Source organism: Pangasianodon hypophthalmus, chromosome 18 (genome assembly GCF_027358585.1).
Source record: "Pangasianodon hypophthalmus isolate fPanHyp1 chromosome 18, fPanHyp1.pri, whole genome shotgun sequence".
Classification (NCBI taxonomy): Eukaryota; Metazoa; Chordata; class Actinopteri; order Siluriformes; family Pangasiidae; genus Pangasianodon; species Pangasianodon hypophthalmus.
In genome coordinates, this window is record NC_069727.1 from 17,564,029 (window position 1) to 17,583,628 (window position 19,600).

The following is a 19,600-nucleotide window of genomic DNA, read 5'->3' on the forward strand; positions in this document are numbered from 1 at the left end:
TATGTAAGCTCTAGCTTTTAGTGAAAATCAAAAAAAAAAAAAAAAATTAAATCTCAATGCTGGGTCACAATCATCAGTTTACAGTGGTGTTAAAGTAGACAGTCAGAAACCAGAAGACATGAGGTTGGGACATGTGGACTGCTGTACTGTACTTGGGTGTGTGGAGATGTGCCTCAGATTGAGCAGGTGTGTATAGTAGCGGGAGAGGTGCACCCAGGTGATCTCAGGGCATCTCTCGACTTTCAGCTCACTGTCCATATCTGGAGCAGAACTGGGGTGAACTAACACGGGCTCCTCCATCCCACCTGACGTTCATCAGAACCACACAAACACACACATCCCAGTGACAAATATACAGATATAAAGATTTCAAATTGAGCAAAACCTCAATATTACAATAAAATTGAGTATTAAACCATTTCTTAGTTTAGTCAGAATTTAGTGTATACAACAGTCTGTTTCGGTAAATGAACAAATGAACAGCAGATCCAGACTCATACAGTTTTCCACAGCTGGTTCAGTTCAATCAGCTGTATAAGTGTGGAAATGTTACATAAAGAGAATTGATTGAACATGAGCACTTACCGCAAGGACTGAGTAGATCATTGGAGGCAAAATCAGCAAGAGCTTTGAGAGATGTAAGAGGAAGTGGGCCTTCTGTTGCTGTAGTGATGCCACACAACTGGCCATGATTTGTGAACACTTCCATTGTCTATAAAACGCACAAAATAATTATAGACCGAAATATAAAAATTAACACAGTGTCATTACAACAAAGTCAGTTACATGTTTATACTGTATGTCTCACCCTTGCAGCGGCTCTCAGACACACCCAGAAAAGAAGTAAGTGACTCTGTGGCACATGAGTCCAGTCTGAGCACTAGGGACAATAAACATACTTAGTTGCAACACTCATAATAATATAGTACATTTTTTTTTTTACATTAAGCTCACTTTGAAATTTAAAGACACATCAATGTTGAGCTCCTGCATCATCATCATCATCATCACCGGATCCACGCCGTCTACAATAATATCAACAAATCTTCGACTAAGGTGCGTTAAACAACATGTCTAACATTCAGCTTGTTCAGTGTGTTGAGTGCAGGATGTTTAGTCACTCTTCCTCCGTCGTTAGTATTAACTTTATTTGTGATAAATGCATGTTAGTTAGCTCTCTGACGGAGAAGATTGCTGCATTAGAGGTGCGCATCCAGTCTCTAGAGAGGGTTAGTGAGAGTGAGAGCAGCGTAGTTTCTGTAGGGGAAAGTCTGGATGCCTTAGGCGGAGTTAGTAATCCCCCAACTCCGGCATTAGAGCCCTCACAGCGGGGCGAATGGGTGACGACTCGGCGGCATAATCGCAAAGCCAAAGCTAACGCTAAGGCTCGCCCACAGGAGCACCACTCCTCTCCGCTTCACGTGTCCAACAGGTTTGCTCTCCTCAGTGAAGCACCCGCTGAGAAACCTGAAAGAGCTCTGGTTATAGGTGACTCTATCTTGCGGCACGTGAAATTAGCTAGGCCTTTAGGGGCACCAGCAGCTTTAGTTAGGTGTATACCGGGAGCCAGGGCGCCGGACATAGCAGGTAATCTTAGGGTCTTAGGCAAGCACAGGTTCTCAAAGATAGTTATTCATGTAGGAGCTAATGATATACGCCTTCATCAGTCTGAGGTTACTAAGATTAACTTGGTAGAGGTGTGTAAATTAGCGAAGGCGATGTCCGATGCTGTAGTATGCTCTGGCCCCATCCCAATGCGGCATGGCGATGTAGCTTACAGCAGGTTATGGTCGCTGAACTGCTGGATGTCCAGGTGGTGCTCCGAAAACAATGTGGGCTTTATAGATAATTGGACTAACTTTGAGGGCAAGGCTGGCCTGTTAGGGCGGGACGGTGTCCATCCCACTCGGGAAGGTGCTGCTCTCATTTCTTGCAGCATAGCGCATAGTCTCAGAACAGGCCTAGTTAATCGGTGACAATCCAGGGCCAAGGCCAGGGAGCAGACAAGCAGGCTAAACCGACCGTCTGCTAGCTGCACTGAGTCGTCACTTAGGTTCCACCGTATTGAGACTGTGTCTGTTCCCCGAGCTAAACAAAATTATAGACATACTCAGACAGTTTGTTTTAGTAATCTAATTAACATAAAATTAAACCATACCGAATGCATAGCCAGCACCGTTGATCTGAAGCTAGGACTGTTGAATATTAGATCTCTTACGTCTAAAGCGCTTATTGTTAATGAAACCATTACTGATCAGGAGTTTGATGTACTGTGTTTAACAGAAACGTGGATTAAACCAAACGAGTTTGTAGCATTAAATGAAGCTAGTCCTCCCGGGTACAGTTACATACATCAGCCCCGTCTAACTGGCAGAGGAGGAGGCGTCGCAGTCATTTATAATGATAATCTAGCCGTCACACAAAAACCTAGTCATAAATTCAACGCATTTGAAGTTCTTTATTCTAACATAACATACGTAGCCACTAAAAATAAGTCTACCCAGGTGATTCCAGTAATTATTATTTACAGACCCCCAGGGCCATATTCTGAATTCCTGTGTGAATTTGCGGATTTCATCTCTAACCTGGTTGTTTCTTTAGACAAGGCATTAATTGTTGGAGACTTTAATATTCATTTTGATAATCCAGATGACCCTCTGAGAACAGCAGTTGTGTCCATTCTAGATTCTGTAGGGGTTAATCAGAATGTAATAGGACCCACCCATAGTGGTGGTCACACTCTTGATTTAATACTAACATTCGGATTAAATATAGAAAATATAGTCTCATGTCCACAGTCTGAAGCTATCTCAGATCATTACCTCATCTCATTTAAAATGTGTATTAATCATAGTATATGCACCTTGCCACGTCACCGTGTCAAACGTACGTTCACGTCAACAACTGCACAGAGTTTTATCAGTAATCTCCCAGATTTATCAACCATGATTGGATCACCGTCTGATCCCGAAGAACTTGACCAGGCAACTGAATGTTTAGAATCAACGTTCTGCAACTCACTAGATAAGGTAGCTCCACTTAAAAGAAAAATAATTAGGGAGAAAAAGCTAGCACCCTGGTATAGCGATCACACACGAACTTTAAAACAGACCACTCGAAAACTAGAACGTAAATGGCGTCAAACTAACTTGGTAGTATTTCAAATAGCATGGAAGGAGAGCCTATTGAGCTATAAGAAAGCTCTTAGTGCTGCTAGATCAATGTATCTCTCCACCCTAATTGAAGATAACAGAAATAATCCTAGATTCTTATTTAATACTGTAGCAAAATTAACTAGGAATAAGACCACAATAGAAACACACACACAATCATTATATAGCAGCGATGACTTCATGAATTTTTTCAATGGTAAAATTGAAAATATCAGGCTAGAAATTCAGACTATTAATTTAAAACCGGACAGTTCTATAACTAACCCTGTAGATGATAATATGATAATATTAGATAAACAACTACAACGCTTTAGTCCCCTTGAAGAGACTGAACTAATTTCACTAATTTCATCATCAAAATCATCAACCTGTATGCTAGATCCTTTACCTACTTGTTTCCTCAAACAGATAATTCCTGAAACAATCAAACCTCTTTTAAAGATAATCAATTCTTCCCTTAGCATTGGCTATGTACCTAAATCTTTTAAATTAGCAGTTATCAAGCCCCTGATTAAAAAACCTGACCTCAATCCCTGTCAACTGTCCAACTACAGGCCAATATCAAACCTCCCCTTTATTTCCAAGGTCCTTGAAAAGGTTGTAGCACAGCAGCTATGCTCATACTTACTTAGGAATAACATTCATGAAATGTATCAGTCAGGATTTAGGCCTCATCATAGCACAGAGACAGCACTGGTAAAAGTTGTAAATGACTTACTACTGGCCTCTGATCAGGGTTGTGTCTCCTTGCTGGTGCTGCTTGACCTTAGTGCAGCTTTTGATACCATTGATCATGCTATTCTCCTCAATAGACTAGAAAATGTAGTAGGCATTAAGGGAACAGCCCTTTCCTGGCTCAGGTCTTATTTGACTGATCGTTATCAGTTTGTAAACGTAAATGGTGACTTCTCTTCTCATGCTAAGGTAAAGTTTGGTGTTCCGCAAGGCTCTGTTTTAGGCCCACTGCTCTTTTCTTTATATATGCTACCTCTGGGCAAAATTATTCGTAAGCATGGTATTAGCTTCCACTGTTACGCTGATGACACACAGTTGTATGTTTCAGCAAAGCCAGATGACAGACACCAGCTTAATAAAGTTGAGGAATGTGTAAAAGACATTAGAAACTGGATGCTTATTAACTTTCTCTTACTTAATTCTGACAAGACAGAAGTACTTGTACTAGGACCACATGCAGCTAGAAGTAAGCTTTCTGATTACATAATAACTCTGGATGACCTTTCTGTTTCATCATGTGCAGCAGTAAAAGACCTTGGTGTGATTATCGACTCTAGTCTTTCTTTTGAAGCTCATGTAGATAATATAACTAGGATTGCTTTCTTTCATCTCAGAAATATTGCTAAAATAAGAAATATATTGTCACTACACGATGCAGAAAAATTAGTTCATGCTTTTGTTACCTCTAGGTTGGATTATTGTAATGCCTTACTGTCTGGATGTTCCAGTAGATGCATAAACAAGCTCCAGTTAGTCCAGAATGCAGCAGCGAGAGTCCTTACTAGAACCAGAAGATATGACCACATCACCCCTATCTTATCCACACTGCATTGGCTCCCAATCAAATTTCGTATTGATTATAAAATACTACTATTGACCTATAAAGCACTAAATGGTCTCGCGCCACAGTACCTGAGCGAACTTTTGGTCTTTTATGATCCGTCACGCCTACTCAGATCAAAAGATGCAGGCTATTTGTTGGTACCTCGAATAATGCGGGCTACAGCTGGGGGTAGAGCTTTCTCATACAAAGCCCCACAGTTATGGAACAGCCTTCCACTTAGTGTTCGGGGCTCAGACACAGTCTCAGTGTTTAAGTCTAGGCTGAAAACATATTTGTTTAGTCAAGCCTTTTGTGAATAGTTTTCTTAGGTACAGGGGCAGGTCTGGAGGGTTTCACAGGCATAGAGTGTTGTGGTGAAATGGGATGTTTGGATGCTGTCGCCCCCCCACTCTCACACGTTCACTCAGGTTTGTCGACGGTGGAGTGGCTGGCTGCCTTATGTCCCAGGGTGCCCTCATGTCTGTGTTAGCTTCTGGCTCTCCCTTTCAGTTATGCTGTCATAGCTAGTCTTGCCGGAGTCCCTGCTTGCACTCTGCATGCAAAGTACATCGTGCTTAACCATTAGAGGACAAAAGCTCACCTAACAATCTCTTCCTTTCTCTCCATCTCTCTCTCTTCCTCACTCTCTGTCGAGCTACACATGCTACTTCTGAGATGCCAGTGATGCCAGTGATCCTGACCCCTTCTGCTCCTCCTCGCTGCCTGACCCATCCTGATGCCCTACTTCTGGTTGGAGTTCTCATCGGTTGAGTTCGCTTGCTGCTGCTGGGGGTGGCCCCATATGGACTGCCTGAAGAACTGTTTGGATTGCTGGGGATGGTGCCACCTGGGGGCTGTGGAGATGGCTTGGGGATCACATATGGGGAGCTGTACTGTAATGGCTTGGGACTGCGATTGCTGTAGTGGCTTTTGGCTGCAGTTGCCACGAGCAGCTTCGTACTCAGGACTCCATCAGTGGACAGTGGATAGATTTTAACCAGCCGGACCTCTTGCAAATACTGTGATGAATTTATTGGTTGCACAATTGCACTATTTGTCCATATAGTACACAACAGAAGGGATTTATTTATAATTGCACTATCCGTTGCACCCAGATGAGGATGGGTTCCCTTTTGAGCCTGGTTCCTCTCAAGGTTTCTTCCTCATATCATCTCGGGGAGTTTTTCCTTGCCACCGTCGCCACTGGCTTGCTCATTAGGGATAAATTCACAGTGATAAATTTAAATATTTACAATATATTTTTGTGAATCCATTTATTTCTGTAAAGCTGCTTTGTGACAATGTCCATTGTTAAAAGCGCTATACAAATAAAATTGAATTGAATTGAATTGAATCACCTCGTCAGATTCAGCAGGTTTCGGAAGGTCAGTGGTGGTATTTTGCCACTGCTGTAGGTATATTAGAGCCATCTCCATATAGCACATGTGGATCAACCTGAAAGAAAACACACACACACACACACACACACACACACATAAAATGTACTACAGCTCATGTTATTAATGTCAGTGAATAGCAGTAATACATCCTGAATAGTATTGAGTAATAATGGATAAAATTCAAAAGCCTCACTGACGTTTAGTGACACACACACACACACACACACACACACACACACACACACATATACACACATATTACTCACTGAAGACTGTGGCTGTGAGAATGAGTCAGTGTGATGCTCTCCAGGAAGGTTTCTACCACTGCCTGGTGTCTGAGTGTGCCTAGTGACATCCGGATCCTCCCCACAGTTCCTACAGGAACACAGCCATAATTAAAGTCAGACTTATACCACAGCTCTTAAATCAACTTATACGGGAACTTGTATGGTGGACGCTCCATGTTTTAAAAGGGTGCAATTGTTGATAGGGTGATGTTTCTTTTGAGGAGAGGTTAATTAAAAATTTTATGAAGGAGTCTCCAGTATTAGCACTTTGTAACAGAGATAGATAGAGCTGTTCCTTTAAGTTTTCTGACAAGAGAAAGTCTTTTCCCAGGAAAGAGGCAGGACAGAGGGCTTTGTGGTTTCTTGGTAACAACGCAAACTGCATTTTTTTTTTTTTATTAACTTCAACATACAGAAAAAAGAGAGGCTGGTGACAAAACAGCTGTTTATAATGTTACGAAAACAGGAACAAACTTGTTTCACTTACGTTGAACAATAATGTAACTAGATAGCGTAACAAGTCACTCTTTACATAATTAAAAATGTAAGTATTGGCAAATTGCTGTGGTATGAGAGGACGTGCTTTTGCTTTGTGTTGGGCTGCATCACTCCACCCCATCATTGATTATTTTCCTATAACTGCACATGTAGTTGTTTTATTCCTTACATACACACACAGTCTATAGCCCTCCTTACAAGCTCTGCTCTGACTGTGCTCACCTTTGAGGTACAGGATATCAGCCTCCAGCTGGGGGTCCCTGCTAGCCGAGGCCCGTGAGATGATGAGTGCAGAATGTAGCTCCTCCTGAGCCAATAACCACAGATTCGAGCGTTGTTCATCCTCTTCTGATGAGCTCACCATGGCCTGCAGGGCCAAACACTGACCTGGAGTAGAGGAGCAATCCAGAAATCACCATGATGGATTATAAAGGTGTATGTAAAATGTACTCAGATGAATATACTGCTGTTGATATTTATGTTTCTGTATATCCCTTGGAGATCCCTGCGTCATTACGTACTGAAATTTGAAGAATGCACTTGCTATCCTCATGAGGACCTTATTTTTGTTTTGTTTTTTATTTTTTTCTTCAAACTACTTCCTGTTTAAAAACATTCTTGAATTTGCATATATAGTATTTGCAACTATTTACAAAATAAAAGAAATTAAGGAAAAATGAAAAATGATACAGCTCATGTCTCAGGAGAACATAATATATGAGAACTTACCCAAGCGCATAGTTGTCCTGGCCAGTAGAGGGAGCTGTGGGCGGTAAATGTTCCTCCAGGCTGGAGTGGAGAGCGGCCCCAGTTCTCCCAGTGCCTTCTGCACTCCACACTCCCCCAGTGTCTTCAGCTGTAAAAAGAAAAAAGTGGACACTCCAGAGGTTGCTGATGTTGAACTTTGCATAAGTGAAGTGAAGTAAGTGAAGACTGACCTGCTGCTGCAGTAGTTTCTGAGTGAGCAAGTAAAGCGGCTGACCATCTGAGCCCCTCAGTTCACTCAGCAGCAGAGTGGCCTTAGCAAGGGACAGACCAGAATGCAGAGAAAGGGTATTACGGCCAGACAGCAGACTTACTGCCTCCTAAACTCATACAGACAAACACAGAATATTTCACTTAACGGCAAGTCAAAACAATGTATAATGATCATACACAGGGGCTTCGTTAATCAGTAAGATATTGTGGATGGGTGACAAGCCTGCAGTATGGAGGCGTTCTCCTCCGGCGCTCGACCACAGTGTGTGTTCAGCGCAACCTCCTGCAGGAGCAGCAGGGCCTGAGTGTCTGGGTCTCCCCAGGCCTCAGCCTCAGCTAGGCCTTGTTTTATCAATCTGTCCGCCTCCGCACTGCTGTCCACACCTACACACACACACACACACACACACACACAGAGAGAGAGAGAGAGAGAGAGAGAGAGAGACAGAGAGAGAGACTGTGCACTCCCTTCAGATCTAACAAATTACATCCAAAGACTACAGTGTGTGGTGAAGTGACTCTGTTGTGTTAGTACTTATTAAATTACTCTTTTGGGACCAAATAATGAAACATTTTTGCCAGATCGTATCTTTTACTGTACACATGAGCTAACAGACCAGGGGTCATCAACCGGCAGACCATAGTCAGGATTCGGACTCAGCAAAGCGTTTAAGTGGAATGGACTGTGTACATGAGTATACAGTATACTGTAGCAGAGATGATAAACATATGGAAATAACTCTAGTTAAGCATGTTTAGAAAAAAGTTTTCTAAACATGAACCAGCTTCTATATCAGATCCTCTGTTGTGGCTTTTCCAATCACATGCATTTATGTCAATAATTTAGAAAAAGGCAGCTCAACAGATCAGAGACTAACTACAGGCCTAGAGACATTAGCTCACAAATGGAGATTTTCATGACACTGGATGACTTTCATAGGTTTTTTTTCAGTTTATTTGCCCTCTCTGGTCTGAGGGGTGTTAGTTAAAAATGAAAGTAGTAGCAACACTCTGAAACAAAACATAACCATGTTGGTAATTGTCTTATTTATAGGTATAGACTAACCACTAATGGGTAAGCATTAAAATGTAGCTCTTGTCACCATGCAGTGACATTAGTTACCTATCTGGGCCTTTGTAACTAAGGAATTTTAAATGTATCTGGATCTTTACAAATTTTAGTTGAATACCCTGTCATAGTTATTGCCCTTAAAGCATCTTATTCAGTAATTATTTGAATTATTCAGTTACTACAGTGAAGCTAACTGAAAAGTTTAAAGAGTGAGAAATGTCTGGACAGGTCCTGGCGTTTAAGGGAGACTACTGGTGCGTAACTGTACCTCAGGGGTTACAGCTCTTTATATTGTTCAAAATTGGAAACTGTATTCACATGTTTTGACAGTAATGAAAACAAACCATGCCCAAGGATTTGATGGATATAGCAAAGCCACAAAAACACTGAAAAAGAAAATAACCAAGCACCATTTGAACACCTGCATTAAACCTCCACACCCAACACATTTATCACAGTGTCTACAGAACGGTGTTTGATGATGCCCTTCAGCGAAACACTGAAAATTTGTTGGTCTCTTCAGATTCAGTCCAGAAATGCTGCTGAACATAGACAGCAGCAAGATGCACATGTGAATATCCTTGTAAACATATCTATTTTTTACAGATTTTGCAATGAATAAATTAATTTGATCAGTATAAAATCATCTATTTAAGGCATCAAATCTGCAAAAAAAAATCACTGCATGATCACTCTACACTCATATAGAATTTGGCCATAATGTACTGGTAAATATTTTGGGATTTCCTGCTGACCTGGGTAGATGACAGTGCCAGGGATGTGAGCAGTGAGGCTCTGGACCACAGCCAGTGTGCAGCGGAGCCATAGTGAGCGACCCATGCGCTCTAAAGCTTCCACTGCAGCGGGCATGTCCCCTAGCTGAGGCCCGGTATCTGCCTTTGGCTCATACAGCTATACAGGAACAACAAATACATTAAGAGCAGGTTACAATTTCCTTGAAAAGTTTGAAATGACAACATTGCTGTATGAGGACTGTCAGGCTAGTGTCTGGTTGTGAGGAACCAGTAAGTATTTGTTTCACAAAAACTCTGAATGCTAATTTGGTAAAGACCAGGTCTGAAAATTGCAAAAACAATTATCATTAAATGTTAGAGTGAGGGTCACACTGAACACTTTCTCAGCCACTAAAGATAATTTTACAATGCTTTCGGGAAACTGAGCCCAGACCAGGATTATGAGGGTGCAGCAATTTAACACAACTCAAATCTAATTTTGTATATGTATTACAGAGTACCTGCTCATGTTCGGCTCTGGTACTGGACTGCTTAAGCACAGAAGAAGGGCATCTGGGTGGCAGTTGTTGGATACTCTCATTCTGGAGCAAGGGAGAGTCCTGCAGTAACCTGAGAGCAGACGCCGCTTGATCTGCACTGCAGCAGAGGAACCACATGATGGTTATATACAAACACACACATATATACAGGCACATATACACAATGAACCTTGTGTTTTACCTGGAGGCAGCTTTTCCCTGCTGCAGGTTGAGACTGGACAGCAGCAGTCTGATCTCCACAGCCAGCTCCAGCTCCTCAGGGTCTGTATGGATGTGCTGAAGGGCAAATAGCTCAGAATTGAGCTGGCTGAAGATCTCTTTCAGTAGCAGAGCCTGCAGAAATACACATAAAATGACCAAAATAACTGAGCGATATGACAAAAACATCATATCATGATACTTGAAGACATTTCCACAATACTTGATATGCATACAGGTATATATAGGTTTGTTAACAAACTGCCAGGTAAATGGCTGCAATTTTAACTATAAAAATTTATTTAATAGTTCTTTAATTCCTTCAAAAATAAATGAAGTAGGAAGAAAGAAGAATTTTTTTAAATCTTTAAAAAAAAAATTAAAACAGAACAAAATTTTAACATCAAATCAGCTTTTTCTAATCAGTTTAGATTAGCACACACAATACAAACACTTTCTGAAAGTGATTAACACTCCTTAGCACCATACAGTGTGATAGATTGCTCTTAAAAATATTGCGAAGTTCAATGGAACATTTAACGAAATATTATCTATGGTTTATTGGCATGATTTCAAATGATACCAGTAAGTTTGTGAAAGCTTCACATCCGCCAATTTTTTTCAGCCAGATGATATATTGGTTGAGCCATATTCATAAACCCAAACAATCATGTGATTGATATCTTATTTTAAAAATTTGACTATTTTGAGAAAATAATAATCCTTGACCTTGACTTGTCCTGGAGTAAGTGTGTCTTTTTGGAGCTGGAGCTGGAGGTCTTTGGGCTCCTCATTCGTCATGGAGGGGCTGCTGGGAGACCCGTCACTGCTGGAGTCGCGCAGGCTGGGGGTAATGGAGCTCCTCACCTGTGTCTCCAAAACCTCTGTGTGTCAACAGGCATGTGTACATATATGTTTGAATGTACCTGTCTACTAACATGCACTCAGAAAGCAAATCTCTTTTGCATTGTTACAGGATTAAATACCTGTAAATGGCTCAGGTAGGTCATGAATCGTACTACACATGGCCAAGATGAGCTGAAGTCTGGCCAGATGGAGTCGGCAGGTCAGTTTGGTTCCATACAAAGCCATGAAGTCTTCACCAGGTCTCTTGTTCACCAGCTCCTCCAGAACCTGCAGACAACAAAATAACGTGGTTTCTATGTAGAAAAGGCCTGCTATTTAAAAACAAAACAAAAGCTTGTTACCTCAAGATTACAAGGATCCGTGAGAGGTTTATAATTACTGAACTTCTTCCATGTCTGTGAACACAATACACAAGAGAATAGGATCCTTAATAAATCATACAGCTATGAGTATTCTACCATAGTTATTACTTTGCCCACAAGCTATGTGATTTAGCCTGTAAATATGTACTAGAGCATTGTGTTATGAAAGGTGTTATACCGAAGCTTTCTCTGCTCTAGTGTAGCTGTTGTGAGGCATGGGGACTTCCTCTCCATCACTGACACTGTGCATCTCTTTCACTGCCTCGGCAAACAGGCGCAGCTCAGTCAACATCTTTACCTGTACACAAAGAAACAAAGGGCATGACCTATAACCAGGCTGACAGTTATGTTACTGGTAGCACCCATATTTTTCATTCATTCATTCATTCATTCATTCATTCATTCATCAGTAACAGCTTCAACCTGCTCAGATATGAGGTGGGAATACACTTTGAATGGGATGCCAGTTGTGAAGGTGGGCCTCCGGACCACAGGCACAAGCTGCTGCATGCTCTTTCAAACTTTCATCACCACTGCTGTGGACTGCAGGAGAGAACATTCACCCCCACTATGTACCGGAGAGTCACGGACTGCTGTGCCCAGCTACCGGCCCGCGCCACTCTGCCTGGCTCACAACGACCACCACCATGCTCCACCCTAACCCTTCTCTCATGGCCCGCTGCCCCTGGAGACAGCTTCCCACTCTGCACTCCCATCCTCCCTCTTTCCCCTCACTTAAAGAAATAAAAGCCCTCTTAACCACCAGCCCCGTCTCTGTCTGTGTTCTGCTTGCCGCTGCTGAGAGTCGCTACACCGGTGGAGACTGCGGGCATGAGCATGGACCCAGACCCCACCCTCACCATGGACCCCCTACTAATGCACCTGCAAGACACCAGCCTGCACCAGCAAGGGGTCACTTAGGAACTCGCACTAGGGCTTCAAGCAGCCACAGAGGAACTACTAGCCCTCCACAAACTGATTGGGGCCGCAGTGACCCCTCTCCCCGACCCCTGCCAGGATGCCCTACACCTTCTGGCCAAGATAACAGTGGACGGCAACATGGAGGCTTATCTGCACACCTTTGAGCAGGACCCCAGGGCCCCAAGGAGCCCCCCTGATGAACCCATGCCCACCGAGCCAGACCCGCCGCCCCCATTCCCATGCCAACAAACCCTGGCTAGCTGGCTGCACTGCGCACGCTCGTTCTCAGCCCCGAGCCCCCAACATCACCATCAAACTAGATGGCATGCCCATCCCAGCACTGCTAGACGCCTATTGGCCCTATCCTGGAATGTTTTGCTCTCCTGCGTGCATTGGGATGTCCAGGAGGTCCTCGCCACCGAAGTCCAGGTTGGGAACCGAGGACCAGTGTGGCTGTTATTAATTGGGTTGATGCCTGATTACCTGTGCCTCTACACATGGGGAGAGACTGGCTGGGATTCCCTGCAGAACTGCCTGCAACCCTGAGGGTCACGAAAAACCTGGAGACGGCAGAGACAACCTCAGCAGAGCCTGGCCCAGGCCCACGCAGCATACTTGGCTCAAGAGGAGGAGGACAGCACCAACGCGGGAGCTGAGGGTGAGTCCAACAATAACCCTAACCCACTCTCCTCTGTGTATCACCAGGCGGGCAACAAGGTCAGTTTTGGTTGGGAGCAGATGGAGGATGACTGCCTGAAACACTGTAGGAGAAGGTGTACAGGCTGAAAGAGAGAACCCGGCAGGGCGACCAGGCTTTGCCCACCTCATACTTCGGAAGTACAGAAATTCTCCCAGCGGTGCCCTCAGTGCAAGCGCACCTCCCCCAAGCAGCCCACACCATCATTCTGCTTCCCATCATTGGCGCGCCCTTCGAAAGGGTGGGCAAGGATGTCGTAGGGCCGCTCCCAAAATCCACCCAGGGACATGAATACATACTAGTCATTGTAGACTATGCCACCCGGTACCCCGAGGCAGTCCCACTCTGGAAAGCCACCTCCCATAACATCACCAGGAAACTCGTCCTCCTCTTCAGCCGAGTAGGGATCCCCAAGGACCTCTTGACTGACCAAGGTACGCCCTTTGTCTCCAAGTTAATGTTGATGCAGGTTAAGCAAATCAGGATGCCCGTCTACCACCCACAAACAGTCAGCCCAGTCAACAGGTTCAACCAAACCTGAGAATGCTGTGGCGGATGGTAGATAAGAAAGGAAGGAACTGAGACCTCCTCCTGCCCTACGTCCTGATTGCAGTCTGCGAAACCCCACAGGCATCCACAGGCTTCACCCCGTCCAAGCTCCTCTTTGGGAGGAGACCTGGATTACTACCAGAAGTAGGCCAAGGAAGCATGGGAGGAGCAGCCATCCCCGTTCTACTCCGTAATAGAATACGTCCAGAATATGCAGGAATGGATTAACTGGGTAGATCCCATCCCTACACAGTAGCAAGCCACTGTGAGTCACTACAACCTACAACCATCGCAAGGAACAAACATCGTCGCTTTCTCCAGAGCCTACCTCCAGTGTCCTCATTCACTGCCTACCCGGGTTCTACATCAGTATCCACTCTTACACACCTTCAGTATTCTGCATCCTGCAGTGAGATGGGGGTGCCTACACACTTTGCTGACTACATATTGGTAAAGAGCCAGAAGAGGAAGTGCCTGCAAGCAGACAGAAGAATAAAATAAACTCATTGGCATTAAGGAATGTCAAAAAGTAATTAATGGTGTTAACTAATTATATTAACATTACAGATCCAAAAAGAGTTTAATACTTGAATAGGAAAAGTCTACAATAACTAATTACATTAACCTGTGAAATTTTACTCAAGGATTTACAGATTAAATGTACACAAAGTTAATGTACACTTTGTGAAATATTAAACATTTCTAAAGCATGGACATGTGTAATCGGCATACATACAAATGAATATACATTTAATGAATATCATTAACTTGCATTGGCAAATTAATTGTCCATGTCTGCTATTTAAGGTCACATAAAACAAGTTATTTATTAAAAAATTAACTGTCTCATGTAGCAGTTCTGCAAAATGTCACAAGACAGCATAAAAAAGCACACACCTTTATGTTAGTCAATAATTCCACATTCTGTAAATATGAATGTCTACTTCCTTTCCCTGGTACACTGGCATTTGAATATTGGAAAATGATAGGTTCTTATATCGTACAACACAATAACACTTGATCAGAATGAGAAGAATGCAAGGGAAATCGATGCAATGATTATAACATTCTGACCAGTCTGCACACACTAATTAATCAGCCCAAAAGGATTTAATCATAAAAAAAACATATCTGATAAAATATAGGGTGACTTTAAATGTTAGTATGTGGTGGTTTTGCTTCAGTACTGAGAGCTGATGTCCTGAGGTGTAGAGCCAGTGACACAGAAAGCCCAGGCTGGCCACAGTGCAACCGACGAGAGTCTGGTCCGACTCTGAGAAGATATTAACCCCAGGGATGAGCTCCGTATTCAGCGTGTAAGAAGCGTATTCCAAATCATTTTCAGGATGAGGCAGGGACGCCCTCAACAGACACTGCGCAACACATAAATAAACTAATCACACAAACAAACACAAGCAAATACTGATTTACATGCGTTATACAAGTTTTACATGCCTTCTTCTTCAGGTGCAAGAATGTCCTCTAAAATAGAATAAATTAAAGGTGAATATTAATACTCTTTATAACACGGCACTTCTCAAATCTGATTAGTCAGAAGGTGTTAATTAATTTTCTATAACAGCAGCTCTGACAACAGTGCCAGCTGTTATTCAAATCACAGGCTTATTTTAATGCACTTATTCTAACATGTTTGTTTCTATAGTAACTCATTCACAGGCTTGCTCTACAGAATCTAAAAGTAATAATAAACAGATTAAAGAACATGTTGTAACAAAGAAATACATCTAATCATTGAAAAGCTGTCCTTTTTTGCACTTTGGACACAGGTGCTTTGCAGTTTCTCAAAAACAAGATGCATTTTTTTTTCTTACTAACTACAAGAGAAATTATGGGAATGACCATTTATAGCTGCTATAATGTAAGTGAAAACAGGAACTAATCAATGTTTTAGTTAGTATGAAAAATGTAAGCCCTGATAAATTGCTGTGGTATAAGAGGAATAAAACACTTGTGCTGTTATTGGGAGGGAAAAAAACAACTTTGGCTCCTCTTCTCACCGGTTCGCATCACACCCATCACTGATTATTTTCATATAACAGTATGTCCTGCTGTGTTTTATTCCTTACTTCTTAGTATGCAAGCACTCATAATAAGTAGTCCATGGCTTTTGTTTTTTTTTGTTTTTTTTACCTTAAAGAGCTTTGCGGAGAGAAGGCAGCAGTTTGTTCGTTGGCTTATATTAGATGTTAAGATATACCTGTGGACAAAAGTAAAACTGTTGCGTTATCAAAACTTTAATAAAATGAAAACAGACAAATATTATCACTTTTCATTGTACATACTGAGCAATCTTAGCAGACAACAATGCACCCTGGAAACAGCCCCATATCCCAGCATGCCTCAGGGGCTGTTGAGAGGAGTTATGGCCCCATGAATCACCATCCCAGGACTGTAGCACATTTGTGGTCTGCAGGGAGCAGTCCAGAGCCTTGCTCCAATGTGAGAGAGCAGCCCTGTGCACAGATTATACAAACATATACACCATTATTATCAACAATATTGTCACTAACTCTATTAATTAGACATATAACTAGCTACATATAACTTATAACTATGATAGTACATACTTTGGATTTCCAATATAGAAATGCAGGTTCCCAAGGTCATGCAGAGCTTGAACTTGCAGTGAGTTATAATTATTTGCCTGAAGGTATTCTACATTAGTGGACAAGAAGTGTTTAGCTTCAAGATCAACATTGTATGTGTTAATAATGATGCGATTTTCAGACAGAAATTCTCACTGATAGAGCTGCTATAGGAGGAGAGGACGGTCTGGATGTGCGAGGGAGATAGGGGCGAGCTGTACACAGAGCCCACAGAGTTGAAGTCTTCCTTGGACAGGTCTGGAGGACCGATGGATGGGGCAGTGCTGGCTGCTATGTTAAACTCCACTCTGCCCTGTGAGCCATGACACGACTCCTTACAGAATGGCACCTCTATTGCTAGAGAGTTAATACATATAAGAAAGCACATTACTTACACAAGAAAAATATGAAATATTACACTCACCGTCCACTTCAATAGGAACACCTGTACACCTGCTCATTTATGCTGTTTTCCAATCAGCCAGTAATGTGGCAGCAGCACAATGCATAAAAACATGAAGATACAGGTCAAGCGCTTCAGTTAATGTTCACATCAAACATCAGAATGAGGGAAAAAGTGTGATCTCTGTGACTTGTGATGGACTTTTCCGTGGCTTGGTTGTTGGTACGAGATGGCCTGGTTTGAGTATTTCAGAAACTACTGATCTACTGGGATTTTCACACACAATAGTCTCTAGAGTTTACACAGAATGGTGTGAAAAACAAAAAAAAAAACCTCTGGTTTGCTAAGCAGGGATCTAAACCTACATCCGGATTCCTGTAAACCTGCTTTGTGAGAATGTTATAAGTGCTATATGAATAAAATTAAATTGAACTTATGCTGAACTTTATACTGACACCATAAGAAGTAGATTCTAACCTTAGTTCTAAGGCGGACTGTGTACAGGATGATGAGAGAGACTCACAGTGCTGTGTGTCAGCTAGTAGAACCATGATCAGTGTGCGGCTGTGCTGGAAGGCACGAAGTGTGTGACGTTTCTTGGTCAGGGACTCTCTGAAACAACGCAGTGTGTCATCAATGTCCAGCGGTACAGAGACCACACACATGGCTCTTTTCCTCTCTGCAGAGATGAAAAACAAACATGTTTCGCACCATCTTGAACGAGTTAGACTCTGCAAGTGGTTAACAGCATTTTACACGTAGCATACACATGGGGCCATATTCAAAGTCAATATCAAAAAGACTTCATAATTCGCTATGGACCGAAGCACTGCTCAGACAGATAATGCAAAATAGGAACTTTACCAAAATACTAGTGTAAAAACTGATCACGTATAGTGCGAATAATCTAAATCTGCCCAGAAAATCAAGTTTGAATACATGTGAAGAGTACTGAAGAGTAAGAAAGCTCTGATCCATGTCAGTCTTTACCTGCCACCTCCAGAGGTTCTGAGGCAGCACTGCTTGCTGTACTCTCACACCAACTCTCCATACTGGAACTTAAGAGCAGCTGCTTGTGTGCATAATTCCTACAGGTCACCTATGGGTGAATGTCAATTACACAGGATTACGCTAGTGCACAGAGAATAAATGTTATCTTTAAAATGCCTGCAGCATTTAGTTCACCTTTTCTCCAGTGACCATCTCTGTGTAGGTGAAGTGTGGCTGAGGGACTGAAGGGCCTCCAAAGTAGCTTATTCTTTCCAGCAGTCTTCTCTGAGCATATACCAGTACAGGGGTTATCATATGAGTGTAATGTTCCCTGGAACACAGGACACAAGACATTAGTGTCCTTTCTTTTTTTTCTTTTTACAAGTTTTCATTTTCTGCTGCCCTTCTGTAACAATTTTTATGAGCTACAAAATAGAGACAGCTCGAAGAAGGATTGTACACAATTTTCAACCATAAAAATATCCAAACAGATATTTACCAGTGGCTTAAGAGCTTGTTTGCGGTCAGTAACCTCAACCAACTTCCAACCAACCAACAAGAATTATATAAGCTGGTGTTTCACAGCTTGAACTGACGGCATTATTTTTTTTGGTTTTCCCCCATTATCTCCCTTATTTGATCATTTGCCAATTCCCACCCACTAGCTAACTCTTCCTTATAACACAACACAACGTAATGCCAACCTCAGCATCTTTTTGAACTGCTGTTGATGCTGCAGCACAGGGCAGTGTAACACACGCCAAGGAAAGCCATATCTGTCATCTTCTGCATACATGGGCTCACACATGCCCACGATTGGCTAATGCTGCTGTGACCCAGAGAAGATTTTGCTCTCTAGACCCCCAGCCATGGATGGCTGGAGCACCGTTTGGATTTGAACTTGGGATTTGAACAGCATTTCTGTTGTGCCAGAAAGTTTACTGGCCGGTAATCAAATTATGGCAGGATATAGTCACGTTATTTCATCATGTATGTCAACATAACACACATTCACAGCATAAAATATGTGAATCATTGGAAAATAAGTTAAGCAATCCAGAATTTCAGGCCAGTATTGGCCCTGATACCAATACTCAGCATTGGACTGATATATTCGATAGCTGTCAATGCATTTATTATCACCACCAGTTTAATAACTGGTCTGAAAATGTCCTCTCGTTGTCCTTTTTCGTCCAACTACTACCTTTCCTCTACAGAGACAACTCACTGTGTATAAAAGTTGTATAGCAAGGCAAGATGAGCAAGTTTTTCCCATTTGGCCTGGTAGAAGAGGAGCTCCAGTGTGTGCAACACCAAATTCCTCATCCACTTCAGATCTACCAGCGCTCCATCATTCAGAGGCCTGGCCTCCAGCTCTTCACCTTCCTCATCATACACCTTCCACTGCTACACAAAGAGAGCTCTCAGCATCAAACACTAAACAGATTAGGCTATAACTGATTGTCTTAAAGTACACAGTGAGAAGCTTATGGTGGATGAGTGTATACTATCTGAAATGACCTGCAGTTTCTCCATCATGTCCATGAGCAGCTCTGAAGCCAGAGCCAGCAGGGGTGTGAACACTGTGTAGAACTGATCCAGCGTCAGTGTTCTGGGAGTCTCAGAGCTCGGGCTACACTCCACCAGAAATGCAATAGCGTTGAACTGGTCCCAAAGGATCTCACACACCCACTGCAGAGATGTCCAAAGTCTTCCACGATAGGCCAAGACCTGCACAAATATTCAT

At 42.6% G+C, this 19,600-nt stretch overlaps 1 protein-coding gene across 2 annotated transcripts in view; it reads right to left on the reverse strand.

Moving 5' to 3' along the window:
* The window catches only part of cfap54 (cilia and flagella associated protein 54), a 43,076-nt gene that overhangs the window by 4,155 nt on the left and 19,321 nt on the right, over positions 1-19,600 (reverse strand). For both annotated transcript variants that reach the window (XM_053241816.1, XM_034313224.2), the window contains exons 37-63: positions 19,375-19,584; positions 19,082-19,260; positions 18,049-18,184; positions 17,854-17,962; positions 17,387-17,542; positions 16,617-16,817; positions 16,443-16,530; positions 16,158-16,328; positions 16,006-16,072; positions 15,042-15,227; positions 14,242-14,328; positions 11,866-11,985; positions 11,667-11,720; positions 11,445-11,592; positions 11,188-11,342; positions 10,442-10,593; positions 10,222-10,357; positions 9,722-9,878; positions 8,118-8,278; positions 7,855-8,001; positions 7,646-7,772; positions 7,139-7,303; positions 6,398-6,506; positions 6,090-6,186; positions 809-880; positions 586-712; positions 153-305 (exon numbers count right to left, since the gene is read on the reverse strand). In XM_053241816.1, coding sequence (XP_053097791.1) covers positions 153-305; positions 586-712; positions 809-880; positions 6,090-6,186; positions 6,398-6,506; positions 7,139-7,303; positions 7,646-7,772; positions 7,855-8,001; positions 8,118-8,278; positions 9,722-9,878; positions 10,222-10,357; positions 10,442-10,593; positions 11,188-11,342; positions 11,445-11,592; positions 11,667-11,720; positions 11,866-11,985; positions 14,242-14,328; positions 15,042-15,227; positions 16,006-16,072; positions 16,158-16,328; positions 16,443-16,530; positions 16,617-16,817; positions 17,387-17,542; positions 17,854-17,962; positions 18,049-18,184; positions 19,082-19,260; positions 19,375-19,584 — 3,670 coding nt within the window. The remainder of the gene's footprint in view (positions 1-152; positions 306-585; positions 713-808; positions 881-6,089; positions 6,187-6,397; positions 6,507-7,138; positions 7,304-7,645; positions 7,773-7,854; positions 8,002-8,117; positions 8,279-9,721; positions 9,879-10,221; positions 10,358-10,441; positions 10,594-11,187; positions 11,343-11,444; positions 11,593-11,666; positions 11,721-11,865; positions 11,986-14,241; positions 14,329-15,041; positions 15,228-16,005; positions 16,073-16,157; positions 16,329-16,442; positions 16,531-16,616; positions 16,818-17,386; positions 17,543-17,853; positions 17,963-18,048; positions 18,185-19,081; positions 19,261-19,374; positions 19,585-19,600) is intronic.